Raw genomic sequence first — 14630 nt, forward strand, 5'->3', positions numbered from 1 at the left:
GGCAGCCTCGTGGGTCCACCTCATCCTCCTAATTACAGAGGACCTGGCCACCAGCCAAGATGAAGGGGGGCAACTTTAACTCCTCATGGGAAAGGGTTAGCCAGCTAGAAAGGACCCCCACCAAACAGGGGACGGTTCATGGCAGGATTTCAGACCTAGGGGGAAGCGGGGTCCTCGACAAAAAAGACAAATCATAGAAATTGGGTCAACACCACCAAGCCTGCAGGAAGGCAGTGGATTGAAGGGTATGGGGATTCCCGGGGGAGCAGATACCACACAGCAGACACCTGGTCCACAGAAGTAAGATGAATTCGAATCTCACTGGCGATGGACAGACTCGACTAAGGAAATGCCCGACCTGATCAAGCGTTGCAAACTGTGGCTCACAGGCCAATTCTGGCCAGCCACCTGTTTTTGTAAATAAAGTTTTACTGGAACACAGCCACATTCATTTGCTCATGTTGTCTATGGCTGCTTTTGCTCTATGAAGGCAGAGCTGAGTAGTTGTGACAGGGACCATATGGCCCTACAAGGCCTCAAATATGTGCTATCTGGCCCTCTGCACAAAAAGTTTACCAGCTTTTGGTCCAGAAAATGCCCAGGCTGCCCCTCAGACCAACTGAAATCAGAATCTCTGGTGGCAAGACCCAGGCATGGGTATTTTTTTAAAGCTTCCTGAGTGATTTCAGTGTGCAACCAAGGTTGCAGACCACTGGTCCAGCCTGATGAAGCAACTCTGAGAAGCAGCTGAACACAGAATAAGATTCCATCTTAGCTGAATAAGTCACTGGGAAGGGTGGTTCAGAGCTTGAGCTTTGGGAAGGAAAGGCCTAACTTGCATCCTCGTTCTGCCACTTACCAGCTATCTAACCTACACAACACGACCCCTCAGCATCTCAGTTTCTCCACCTATAAAATGAGCATAATGACAACATCTACGTCATGGGGCCACTAAGAGGATTAAAGGAAAAAATGCTTGTAGAACTTTCAGCATCGAGCCTGGCATATGACCAGATAAAAGGTAGCTAAAATAGGTGATGGGCAAGAGCTGGGCTGAGAGGCTGACTCCATCCTGGCTTAGAGCAGCTGGAGGAGCTGGAGAAATTCTCAGGGCTGCTACATGTGGTACCCAAAGAGAGATGTTCATTTCAGAGGCTAAGCAGCGTTTTGAAGATGCTGTTGGGAAAACCCTGTGCATGTGCGATGACCCAGCCTGTGTTGGGGGGCATGGTCCAGGGAAGCTTGAGAGATGCCCATGGCTAAACTCTGCCCACAACTCCCCTGCGCCCAGGGCTCCCGTTTTGGGTCCTGGCTCACATTCTGGACGCCAGCAGAATCTCCCTGCAAGACTCTGGTGGCTCCTGGTGAATGCTTTTTAGAGACCTCAATACCAAAACCTGAAACCTGCTGCTTGGGCCACACACTGGGCTGTGGCAGGTGCCTGACACCTGCCCTGCAGACTCCTGCTTCCTGCCCACCTTTGTCCAGCCTCTGTGCCAGTCTGGGTTTGACATCAGTCTACCAAACTCATACCCAGGGAACACAAGGAGGACTCTGGCCTGCTATACACAGAAGACTTCTCTTTTGGGCAGACTATCTCGGTCCTAAAGATGCTCCAACAATATCTGTCCTCGACCACTCAGTTAACAAGTAAAGGACATGCACGCTGCAAAATTCTTGGGGCTGCTTGCTCAGCTAATGACCTACACTGAGCAGGGACAGTAGTCCTGCATCTCAGACAGGCCTGAGTCTTGTTCAGAGTTAGTAACCTCTCCCATCTGGTGTAAAGATGGGAGGCTCCTCAAAGGCATGACCAGGGTTCTTGGGAGTGCTAGCAGGGTTTGGAGACTCACCAACTCAGGAAATGGTAAACCATGACCTTCATCAGCTGAGCCAGGAGCAGGACTGTTTGCAGTTGGCTGTCTCTTCCTGAACATTAGTTTAAGGCTTGGGGTAGAACAGGATCAAGCTGAGTGGCTAGTTTCAGAAAAGCCTGGCCAATACTATCCTGAATATAATACTTGCGTAAGGAAGGGTAGCTTAGCACCATTCCGGGCCCCTACCCATGGGACCCTGCCCTGGAAACGGGCATCGCACATGAAGATCTAAAATAGCTGGGGGTCAAGCCATGGTTAAGGGACAGCCCCTCAACACAACTGGAAAATCCAAGAACCAGTCAATGGGAAGAGCTAATTATAATGGCAACGATGATACTAATAGCTTCTATTTACTGGGGGCTTACCAAGTGCTTGGTGATTTATTTATTTACATGCAATTATTCATTTATTTTTTAGAACTACCCTATGAAGACTTAGAGAATTAAGTGCTGGCACAGCCACATAGCTTTTAAGTGGCAGGACTGAGATTTGCACTCAGGTCTCCCTGACTCTAAAGCTCCCATTCTATATCACTAACTTATACAGCCTCCCCAGAGAGAGCTTGTTATGCCTCTGCTGTGGCATAATCTTGTTCCACCAAATAGCTTTGGACTGAGACAGGGAAAAATAACCATGCCCTATGGGAGAGCCTCCAGCCCCTTTGAGAACGGGGCTGCATCTCTCTACTCTGGAAATTTCTGCCTCATGCCTGGGGCTCACCTCTGCCTTTTGTTGAGGTTCTCAGGGTCCCTTCAGAAACTGCATGTGGATTTCTGTTCCAGGCCTCTCCTTATACTGTCCCACTTGGCTGCTCCTTAAAGAGTTCTTAGAGACTTGCACCTGATCTTCCCCGTGTCTCAAGAATCAATTCTTGGCTCCATCCCTGGGTTGTGTCTGGTCAACCATTTGCTCACCTAAGAAGCAGCCAGCTCCTCTCCCCAAATAGTTCTGATAAAACATTATATTTTTCATCTATTGTGAACAAAAGATCTAATTCTTTCACCAGCAGAGCGCAACACTGGCCTGCTGAGCTCAAGCTCAGATGTTTCCCTGTCTACCTCCTGGACTTCTAGTCCTGCTCCTAACATTGGTTAAGGGCGCTGACTGGGGAGCCCCACCTGTCTGGATTCAACCCTGGCCTGAGTGGCCCTAAGTGAATGCTCAACTTCACTCTCCTCATCTGCAAACTGGGAATAATAACAGCACCTCTTCGAAAGGGCTGTGATGAGAAGTGAGACAATGTATCACATGTAAAGTACTTAGCTCAGAGCTGGCACAAGATAAATACTAACTGTTATTACCAGTTGTGATTATACTGCTGTTTCTCCTCTGGTTGTTATTATATATTCACTTAATCAAAATTAACTGCTGTACTTTCAAAACAGTGCAGAAAATCACGTCACTGCTCCAGGACTGGAGTCTTACACATGAAAAACACACAGGTTCAAAAATTGTTCTATTAACTTGGCCCCCAAATAGAGTACATTACTTTTAATGGCATTTGACAGCTTCTCCAAGACTTGACCGTATATTCTCTAACCAAATCCCCATACTAACCTGCAAAATCTACTCTGCAGATGAGAAAACTGAGTTTCAGAGGTGTCAAATAATAATAACAGTAATAAGATGATGACATAACATTTATCTGGTGCTTCCTATCTATTATATTATTATGCTTTAGGAAGCACCTATGTATACTACCTTTCAATTTTCACAATCACACTATGAAATAGATGTTATTGTTATACCCATTTTACAGATGCGGAAACTGAGATACAGAGGTTAAGTAATCCTCTAAGGTGACAGGGATCACAGAGATCATGGGAATTGACTAATTCCAATTCCCTAGTGAGGAGAGAGATGCAGAGGACACAGAGAGACACGATCCATGGGCCTTTGCTCTGGTGACACTGTCCCTACCCTCGCACCTCCCTCCCATGAATATACACTGCACACACTCACACACCCCCTGCCCTTCACGCACGATGATCTCTAACTCTTCTTCTCACTATACAATTCTGTGATTGTAACTGAATCTACAGAGACCATCTCACTGCCAGTTTTGGACAGGCCAGAGCACTGATGCATGTAGTTTTCCCAAGGGACAGAGAATGAAGCTGAATATTTTCCTGGCCACATTAGAAATGATGTTCCTGCTTTAGAGCAACATAAAAATGTGTTTTGTTTTGTCTTTTAACAGCCTTTCTTTGATCTGCACGTTGGCTGCAGACTGTCTGTATCCACTGTCCTTCCCTCGTGGGCCACGTCTGGGCCTGAGCAAAGCTAGATCACAGTCCTTATGAATCATCACTTTTCATCCATGCTCATCTTACTGGTGTCACAGCTCTGTCACTGTCTTGATTAGTGCAGGAAAAAGGGAGTCACGATTAAGTGAGATAAATCTGTGCTGCCCAGGAAACACCAGATGAGTCGGTAAACTGCCCAGTTATCGGTCACTTGGAAAGCAAATTTCAGTCGCCCCAGGGCCCTGAAACACAAAGCTCAGAGAGGCTGTGGAGCAGCTGCTCCCCTCTTACAAAGCTTGCAGTAACTGTGGAGAGGAAAAACGTGTGTGTTGCCCAGACTAAGCGGGGCTCGTAGCATCTGAGGTTCACATTTTGAAAAGTGTGTAAGGGAGACGGTCTCATGCTCTGGACTATCTTTTTTGCCAGTCAATGAGCAAGAACGCGGCCAGATTGCCCAATGGGACATTCACCGTCAATCTTATCCTCGCTTGTCTCTGTGATGCTTTGTGGGATGTTCACAGGCACTGTTCAAATGACAAAAGCTTGACAAAGAATTATCCGCTTGGCTCACCATTACCCACTTTCTGCTAATGCAGAAATGTCGTCATGCAGGACGGCCACATGTCAAACACAGAGGGAGGCGCCTTCCTGGGAGCTGGCACCTAGGGAAGCAGTTCTCAAAGCATGGTCTGGGGAACCCCTGGGAGTCCCTGAGACCTGGGATCTGAGAGGTCAACACTATTTTCACAAAAGCACTAAGACATTATATGACTTATTCACTCTCATTCTCCCTTAAGTGCCGCATTTTCCAGAAGACACATGACATGGGATGTGGCATCAGATTGGATGCACGAGCACAGAAGAGAATCCAGTCACTGCCTGCTAAGCCAGACATGACAGAGATTGCAGCAAAGTAAAACAATGGCATTATTCTCAATAATTATTTTCAGAAAACATAGGTTTTTTTTTTAGAACCAAAAAAATTTTATGTTAACATACATCTGGCATATTGTTTGAAATAAATTGACAAATTATTTTTTACATTTTTCAGTTTTAATTTCTAATATGGTGAATGCTGATTGCTATAACCCACAGAAAAGTATTTGGGTCCCTCAATTTTTAAAAGAATGACAAGGTTCTGAGCCCCAAAGACTTAAGAACCACTAACCTGGAAGCATCTGATAACTTTATTTTCCCCTCGATGGAAGCAGTCCTTCCTTCTGGGCTCAGCAGCCAAGCATCCACCTGCTTCAGACTCACCACTTTCTGGGTCTTGGGTGCAGGCTGTCTCTTTTGTAGCCTCATTACCTGCCTTGCTCCAAATCCTTACCATTGACTTGTCTTTGTTCTGCCCATGACACGGGTCCAGGAGGGTCCCAGTTGTTCATCCTCCCTGGCAAGCCTCTAGCTCTCAATCAGGCAGTGTCCACATGCATACCAGGACTGTCACTTCTGCCTGGACGGTCAACCCACAAACGCCGGATGGGGGCTGGGGAGACAGATGCACTTTTATGGGTTGACAGTGGGAGGGAGCTGCATCTAGACCCGGGAGATCAGGACCCTGAGCCTGGACTGCGCACAGCCTGGGAGGGAGCCCCGTGCCTGCGGTGAGGGGCAGGCAGTACCAGTACCTTACAGATCAAGGGTCCCCTCCATGTGTGAAAAACCTTAAGACTAAGGCCAAAGCCACAGGCAGGGCCACACGCTTTCTCTGCAGGCTCCAGGGACCTCAGAGGTCCTGTCTCTGTCTCTCTCCTGCAAATCACAGTAAAATATTCATTTCAATCTAATTCACCTACAAACAACAATCACTGACACTGGGTAAAGTGCTGGCAGGGAGAAGTGCTAAGATTCATGAGAAATGCTCCCTCCTGCCCTCCAGGAGCAGGACAAACCTTTAGTGGAGCTTCATATTAGCAGCAAAATGATCAGACTTGAGTTTTTAACTCGCGTCTCTTACCTTGCCTGTTTTCTAGAAAGCGCACAGAGAGAAAAAGCAAAGCCGCCAGAGAAAACGGAGAAACAAAAGCCCTAAATAATTCACAAGACTGAATAATCAACATCTGAAATACAAGAATTGATTCTGCAGGAGAAGCCACTCTCTGTTTCCTCTTTATAAATGTTATTCCCTAACCTTAAATTCAATTCTTGGCCTGGACTGAAATTGATTTTGGAGCAAACTAAAAACTCCCACATCTGACCTGGTTATGTTCAGATCCCCAGGCAGGATTCACCCACAAGGCTCTTCAGAGGCATCCAGCTAAAGGGCTGCCCAGCCTAGAGGGCATCTTAGAAATGGAAGGGAACTTGGAACATTTTTGAATTGCAAAATGCTTTATCTTTAAAGTAGGCTCTAGAATCCTGAAGTTCTGCGTTAAAATGGGCGGATGGGCGGCCTAATCATTACCTGCTTAACAGGGCCAGAAGCAAACAACCAGAGGGCTTTCACTAATGCACAGCAACAGTGGTTCAAACTTGTCTGTCTGCTGTCGGAGTCAGGCAGGGACCTGCCACAGCTAAAGTTAAAATGCACTCGATTAGTGAGGACCAAGAAGATGGCTAAAAGGAGGGTTGTTCTTGAAAGGATTTTCTGAAGCCATTTTTCATCTTAACCCCCCTTCTCATTCCACCTCCTCTCGCCCCTTCCACCTCCCTCCCTCCAACTGTAATCATTTCTTATTCTACAAAGTTTTGAAATCCTGGCTTCCGTCTCACTTTAAGCCTCTTCTAATCTTTTATGAAGATTATCAAGATCATGTACTTCCAAATCTCCTGCTCTATGAACATGAAAAGCCCATTAACTAATTAATTATATGCTTTTAAGGATTATCTTCATGTAAAATATTAGAAAATCACTATTCCTATCACATACATAAAATTATACCTTTTTCTCTCTGTCATGCCATTCTCTTTCTCTTCCTCCTCTACCCCTATTCTCTACTCTCTTCTCTCTCTCTCTCTGTCACTGTCTCTCTTCCTCTCTCTCTCTCTCTTGCTCAGTAATCATAATTGTACACCATGCTTTCTGGCCTTATGGTGCATTCAAACATTCAAAAAGTGATTCAATCATTGATAAAATTTTTAATCATTTTAAATGCGTCAAAACTGAAAATGAAGAAGGCAGCCCCTTCATTTGGAAAGCAGAGTAAAGGGAAGTACATGGACTTGTCTAGAAGATCCTGATGGATTCAGAAGCCAGTTCTTAAGTGAACTGAAGGAATGAGTACCAATCAGCAAGGTTATCATGAGGATTAAATAAAACAAGGCCTGTAAAGCATTTAGCTCAATGCCTCGCACATAAAGAGTACTTAGCAAGTGATAGCTATTATTATTATCAGGAAGCCTTTACAATGGAGGCCGTAATTCAGAAGAGGAAGAAATTAGAAAGACAGAGACCATGCCTACCAGATTCTATTTCTTAATCCATCTGTGCATTCTATTTCACTTGGTTTGACAGTAGACAGAGCATTTACATTAACTTCTCTGATCCCCAGAACGAGCCTGTGAAGTAGGTAGGACAGGTGGTATTATTCCATTTGGTAAACCAGGACATGATGGAGGGGCAGAAAGCTTTGGAGGTTTTGGTGTAAGGTTTAACAGTCACTAAATGGAAGAGTTGGGACAAGAACAGGAGCCACACGGTTCAAGGCCCTGAAAGGAGACTGTTTGCTCTATTTGGCTGATATTCTCCATTCTTTTAATTTATGGTCCTGCCTCACCTTAAGAACTGGTCTCTGAATAATTTAAGACTCAAATGCCAAAGTCAATGAAATGAAACGCTAACTCTGGTTATCCAACTGTGGCCTGGTTGAGTGAATCAAGATGTTTCCTCCCATCTACCAGCAAAAGTTACAGGCTCCCTTCCCTTTCCAGAGCAGCGTCTCCCGCTTTAGGGGGTGGGGTCCCTGCAGTTGGCTGAGGGGGTAGCGGGGAGCCGTGCCATGTGCAGGGACTTGGATCCCAGCAGCCCCGCTGCTGTGCTGCCTTCTGTGGCCCCAGAGCCAATTTAGCACAAAAGATTACAGGCTGGCAGCTGTCAGTTATTCAAGCCGGATCAACTGCCCATGGGCATTCCACATCTGGCAAAGCCTTCCTTGGGGCTGGTGCAGAAGCATCTGTGCCTTCCCACTTCTATTATTATCTTCAAAGCTACCTAGAGAGTAGGTAGCATTTTCCAAATGCAAAGATTAAGAGAAGCTGACAATGCATGGCATAGCTAGTCATTTTTATTTAGAGAAACATACTCTATAGCTGATGTTCGTACCAAGGGAGAAACTATTTTTCAAATGTATGAAATAGGAAAGACATGAAAAACATCATTGAACATGGCTGATATACTACGAAATAATTCATACTTCCTCTTATTTAGCTAAAATAGCTGACACTTGTGAGCCACCTGCATACACTAAATACGACTAATTTGTTTCCCAAACCTTAACTCCAGGATTTTAACTAAGCAAATAAAATAAAGAAGATACTCAAAAGGACTTCTGTCCCATAACATGCATAGGAGAAATATGCCAGGCGCAGGGAAGACAAGAGTTTCAGCACAAAATATTTTGCCTTCAATGGAAAACACTGAAAGAGAAAGAGAAAAACAAATATTGTATATTAACACATATGCAGACTATAGAAAAATGGTACAAATCAACCAGTTTGCAAGGCAGAAACAGAGACACAGATGTAGAGAACAAACATACGGACACCAAGTGGGGAAAGGGGGGGAGGGGGTTGGGTGGGATGAGTTGGAAGATGGGGATTGCCATATATACATTACTAATAAAAAAATATCAAATTGTACACACTAAATATATGCAGTTTATGGTATGTCAATTGTATCTCAATAAAAGTTCTTAAAAAAAAAAAAAGAAAGAAAGAAAAGAACCTTCCACGGCACAAATCAGTAACTTGGGCTGCCTCTCTGTTTGCCCTGCCTAACTGGGGTCTTTGCTTTAAAATCGGATTACTGCTATCAGTAGGAGCTGGTTTGGCTGTCCTGCTTCAAACAGAGTCACCCAAATTACAGATAAGCCAAAACACAAGCAGGGCGATCCCGGTACACACACGGAATGCTCTGGAGCCTCTGCTTGTCCTGCAGTATGGGGACGATTCTGAGACCTGACTCAGCTTCAACTGCTTATGCGGGTGACGAATACCAGGTTCCCAGAACAGGAATGCATTGACATCCCCAAGTCATGGAGAACTAGAGGAAATTCAAAGGAGAACCAGGGCTTTGTTCTGGGTGCTAGGATCCACACTCCTCAAGTTCCTCCTTGGAGAAAAGTCATTTGCTTTTTTTGTAGCCTTTAACAAACCATGGAGAAACATGCACTCAGTGCCTAATGTACCAAAAATGCTGGGATATAGGGAAGTGTATCCCAACGACAGGCCTGCTGAGGAGAAGTGCAGGTGAGGTCAGAAGGGACTCGGTGAGAAAAGCCGATTGAGCACAAAAGTTCCAAGTGCTACCCGGGCTGAGGGGTGGGTGGGGCTCGAGCCAAGCAGGAAAGGAAGGATTTGACCCATATTGAGTCCTTCCATTAAGATGCGCAGGACTTCACACAGAAAATGACTTTAGCTTCTCATTTTCAAAAGAGAGAAGGGTCAGTATAGTCAATTTGTTATTTTCCAAGCTGTGATTGCTGAGGCCCAGGCTGGATTTAAAAGACGTCACTGTTGGGAGAAGTGGAGGCTTTTTGGAAGGGGGTTTGGTTCTCGTTGGCTGTGCGGTCAGCAGTTTGGATAGGAAGGGACGACAGGAAGAGGAAGGGAAGACAGTGCTCAAGACCAACTTGTCACTCATACAGAAGATGTGCTATAGTAGAAAGAATCGGGGAGTGGACCTGGGCTCCCACTCCGTTCTCCCTGGCTAGGTGACCCTGGGGAAGTTACAGTCCTCCCCAAACCTCACTTCCCTCAGCTATGAAATGGGCTAAATGCCTGCCATGTAGAGGCTCATAAGCATTAGAAAATGTCTTTAAAACTTGGAACACAATATCTTGCACACAAATGGTCAATAAATACTAGATTCCACCTGAATCTTCTCATATGGTCTTGGCCCACAATGGAATAACAAATGACTGGGATCACTGGTCATGGATTTTTCCAGAAAACACATGGTTTCAGAACTCTTGTCTTGTTGGTCCATCTGACAGGCAATAAGGTCAGTTTGTGATTTAGCAAATATATTATTTCGATTGGAAGTTAATAATATCACCTGTTTAGTATCTATTGGATCATCTGCTCTTTAAATATTTTTGATGCACAGAGATTGACAGATAGAAAGGAGGGGAGAGAGGAGAAGTTAGGGAAAAAGGAAATATTTATTGAATCCCCCTTGAGTGCTCAGTGAGAAAGGCCTACCGGCGGCCCAGTTTCCTAGAAAACTCTGCCTGGATATTTCAGGCTATAAGTGTATCGGCAGTTTGCTTTGTAGAAGACAAATACATCTTGGCTGTCATTTGTCATACAGCCAATGGTATGCATAATATCTGAATCAAGTCATTTTGAGATGATTCTTCATTCATGTGGCAGTCAAGTTTTACTGTTTTATTTAAAACAGACTTTATGAGTTGACTCAAAACTTAAGCCCTTTTGAACCCTCCTACTCTGTTGGTGGGAATGTAAATTGGTGAAGCCAGTCTGCAGATTCCTTAGAAAAACTAAAAATAGAGTTACCATATGATCCAGAAATCCCACTCTTGGGCATATATCCAGAAAAAAGATGAAAACTCTAATTTGAAAAGATACATGTACGCCAATGTTCACAGCAGCACTATTTACAATAGCCAAGACATGGAAGCAACTTAAATGGCCACTAACAGATGAGTGGATAAAGAAGATATGGTATACACACACACACACACACACACACACACACACACACAGGAATACTACTTGTCATAAAAGGTCATAAAAAAGGATGAAATATTGCCATTTTCAGCAACATGAATGGGACCTAGAGATTATCATACTATGAGAAGTCAGGCAGAGAAAGACAAATATTGTATGATATCACTTTTATGTGGAGTCTAAAAAAATAACACAAACCAACTTATTTACAAAACAGAAACAGACTCACAGACATAGAAAACAAACTTAGGTTACCAAAGGGGAAAGAGGAGGGGGAGGGATAGATCAGGAGGTTGGGATTAGCAGATACACACTGCTATATATAAAATAGATGAACAACAGGATTTACTGTATAGCACAGGGAACTATATTCAGGATAATAACCTATAATGGAAAAGAATCTGAAACTGTATACCTGAAACTAACACAATATTGTAAATCAACTATAATTTAATAAATTTTTTTTTTTTAAACTTAAGCCTTTTCCTTCTCATTACATTCATCCATCATGGCAAAGGGTGTCCTTTCTACCTAGTCTCGTTGGCATCAAAATTCTCTATTCCTCAGCTGTAACTCAATACCCAGGCAGCAGGATTCTCCTCCCTGAATGCAAGAGGGAGATGAAGTACTCTCCTGGACCCAGAGACACTGCTCCCCTTGTCTCATTTGTCTTGTGAAGCCTCCTCCCATCCCCAGTAAAGTTGTTTGGACTCAGAGTGACAAGGCAGGTATGTTAATCCTAATCAGAGAAGATTTTTATTTAATCATCTTGTCTTTGCTCTAGGAGTCCCGATTGCCTACCCAACATCTCTTAAGCAGTTTACAAAGCTCTGTTGGTTAATTAACAGCCTGCTCAGCTTTGAAGCTAGGATCCTTAAGGTGACAGAAGTAAAAGCTAAGACCAAGGTTTCAAGAAGTTTCATGACAGTGAGTTCATCAGTCTAGTCTGGAAGAGCACATGAAAGTCGTGCCCTCTTCTTGGGCATCAGATTGTACCCTTGTGCCGACTGCCTCCTCTTCCTGGGATGAAAAATGGGTGGTTTTATAAGCATTGTTTTCATTCTTACCTTGTGTCCTAGCCCTTCACGGCTTCTTTCATTTTTGTTCTCTTTTGTCAAACTGGAATCTCAATTAGCTCCTGAGACACATTTTTGTAAGAGCAATATTATTCTGCAAATCTTTTCACGTTATCTTGACTTACAGCCCATCCTTTGCTTATAAACTTTCTCTCAAACCGTCAGTGGATGAAAAGAGGAACAACCAACTTCTGTCCAAAACCCTAAGACTCAAAAATTCATTTAACTAACATATTCTGTAAATGTGAGGCTGAAAGGAAACCTAGGGCCCCAAAGCAGAGCAGCTCCCAAGGAAGGACAGTAAGGAAGCCATGCAGGAGACTAAGGGTGCCAGACAAACAGGAAGACTGCATGGTTGGAGTCCTCAGAAAACTTGAAGCTCAATAAATAGCTGAATGTTGTGTGGAGTTAGGAGAAGTTGAAGAAATAGGGGCTGCATCATGGACTATGTAGGCGAAATAGTTGTGACACCTACAGAGAAGGGCTGGGGTACAAAGAGCTGAGACTGCGGGGAGGGTCTTTGAGGTTCTCAACGGAAAGTCTGTTTCACGGTATGTTTTGTGACTCTCTCCAGCAATGTACAGTCAACAGGAAATGCCTGCTGAATCAGAAACCCCTAAAATTTAGTGTGATAAGGAAATAATAAAAGCTCTAGGCTCTGTCCTAAGTGCTTTACATGTATTATCTCATTAAATTCTATGAGGCTGGGGCCAATATGACAGGTAAGGAAACTGAGGCATAAGGAGGTAAATTAACTTGCCCCAGATCACACTGATAATTGACAGCAGAGTTTGGATTAAAACCCAGGAATTCAGGCTGTAGATTCTATGAGTTTAACCACTACACCACACCAACCATAAGGAATACAGTCCCCCAGAGTAACAACTTGATCACTTTTTAAAACACTGTATACCCACTTCAACTGAAAGTGTCTTCAGGAATTATGCTGTCCTTATATTATAAGGACATTTTATCAAATATGTGATTTTAAAAATTTTTTTGTCTAGAAAATAGACATTAAAAGGGGGAAAAGGAAAGTTATGGTCTAATTAACATTAACAGAATCAGGCAAAAAGAGGTGTTTTTATGGCTTTCTTGCCTCTATTTGTGGAATTCTCCATAACAGCTACTTTCCACTCTCATGACTTCATTCACTCTGTGATTTGAGAGAAAGTTTTGATATCATTCCTCAATGGATTGAATTTTTACTGAGAAACAAATTTCTTTTAAAAAGGCCAATGATTTTATTTCATCTATATCTAGTTGCACATTTTTTGTTGTTAACAGTCAATTGTCTTTTTTCTTTAAAATTTTTTTTTATTTTTTAAAATTGTGGTAAAATACACACACCACATGTTGTACCATCTTAACCATTTTTGATTGCATATTCACATTGCTATGCAATCATTGTCACTACCCATCTCCAGAACCCTTCATTTTGCAAAACTGAAAACTGTATCCATTAAAAATGTACTTTCTTTTTAGTAAGAAATTTTCACTCTAGTAGATAAAAATAAAAAGAACAATTAGGCAAAGAAAAAGGGAACTAGGGAGCTGAATGAAGTCAACCCAGCGAAAACAATTATATTCAATCTATTCTTTATACTGATTTTTAAAAAATCCAAATCTTTGTCATCTACATTGACAGTACGATCCTGATATAATTCAACTCTCTTTAAGGTAGTGTTTAACTTATTTTAGCCTAGTAAAGAGAAAATAGTTTAAAGTGTTAACCATGGGGGTTAGGCTTGTGACCAATGCAAAGCAGGGTTAACACTTTCTTTACAATGTATTACCCATTGGACCCTAGGCCCAGGTTTAGTTCAGCTGGCCTGAGGTTGAGCCCTGATCTTCAGTATTTTTTTAAGCTTCCCCGAAGAGACTCATGTAGAGCCAAGGAGGGATCCTAGAGCTAAGGGAGTTTGAAGCCACGGAGTAAATATGCAGAAAACAGTGGGTCTCATCCTTTTGGTTTTTCTTAATTCAGAGATAACTTTGAGAATATGATGAAGCTATGGATCATCTCCTTGAAATATGTGTTATCACAAAACTTATATCCCATCGCAGGGGCCCATGGTCCACTAGAAGCCCACCTTTGCAATGCTGAATGCAGAACATCCAGGAACAATAATCAAAGAGGAAACCCTAGGGAACAGCGACAAAAAATGAGCTGCCTGAGATAAAGGAGCCAGCCCAGGGGACTGAGATGGTGCAGCCAGAGAGGTGGGAGGAGAGTTTCGAGAAATGGGAGAGTTTCAAGAGAAGAGGGTCGTACAGAGTCAAATGCTGTGAATGGGTCAAATGATGCAGCTGCAGACAGTTTAAGAGTAGAGCATGAAACAGTTATCCAAGCATGCTCTGCTGGAAGACAGGCTTAGGGGAGATGCCATAGGAGGGCAGAAAGCCCAATGGAAGCAACAGTTAGAATTAACCACAAAGAGGTATCTATGATGGAGTCTCAAGGCAGTGTTGGTTCAGATGCCAGAATGTGGAGGCCTGGATTGAGGATATGGGATTTTAGACACTGTAAGTGCTGCTGTGAACAGCTGCTGGACCTCCTTCCCACATATACTTGTCTG

The 14630-nt window shown here is 43.5% G+C and overlaps 1 protein-coding gene across 2 annotated transcripts in view; it reads right to left on the minus strand.

Moving 5' to 3' along the window:
* CHN2 (chimerin 2) overlaps window positions 1-14630 on the minus strand; it is a 293355-nt gene that overhangs the window by 219284 nt on the left and 59441 nt on the right. The window contains exon 1 of one of the 2 annotated variants that reach the window (XM_057732665.1): window positions 5454-5567. The exons of the other annotated variant lie outside the window; for it this stretch is intronic. Coding sequence (XP_057588648.1) covers window positions 5454-5511 — 58 coding nt within the window. The 5' untranslated portion in view covers window positions 5512-5567. Of the gene's footprint in view, window positions 1-5453; window positions 5568-14630 lie in introns of those variants that run through there. 2 annotated transcript variants of the gene reach the window in all.

This window comes from Hippopotamus amphibius, chromosome 4 (genome assembly GCF_030028045.1).
Source record: "Hippopotamus amphibius kiboko isolate mHipAmp2 chromosome 4, mHipAmp2.hap2, whole genome shotgun sequence".
Lineage (NCBI taxonomy): Eukaryota > Metazoa > Chordata > Mammalia > Artiodactyla > Hippopotamidae > Hippopotamus > Hippopotamus amphibius.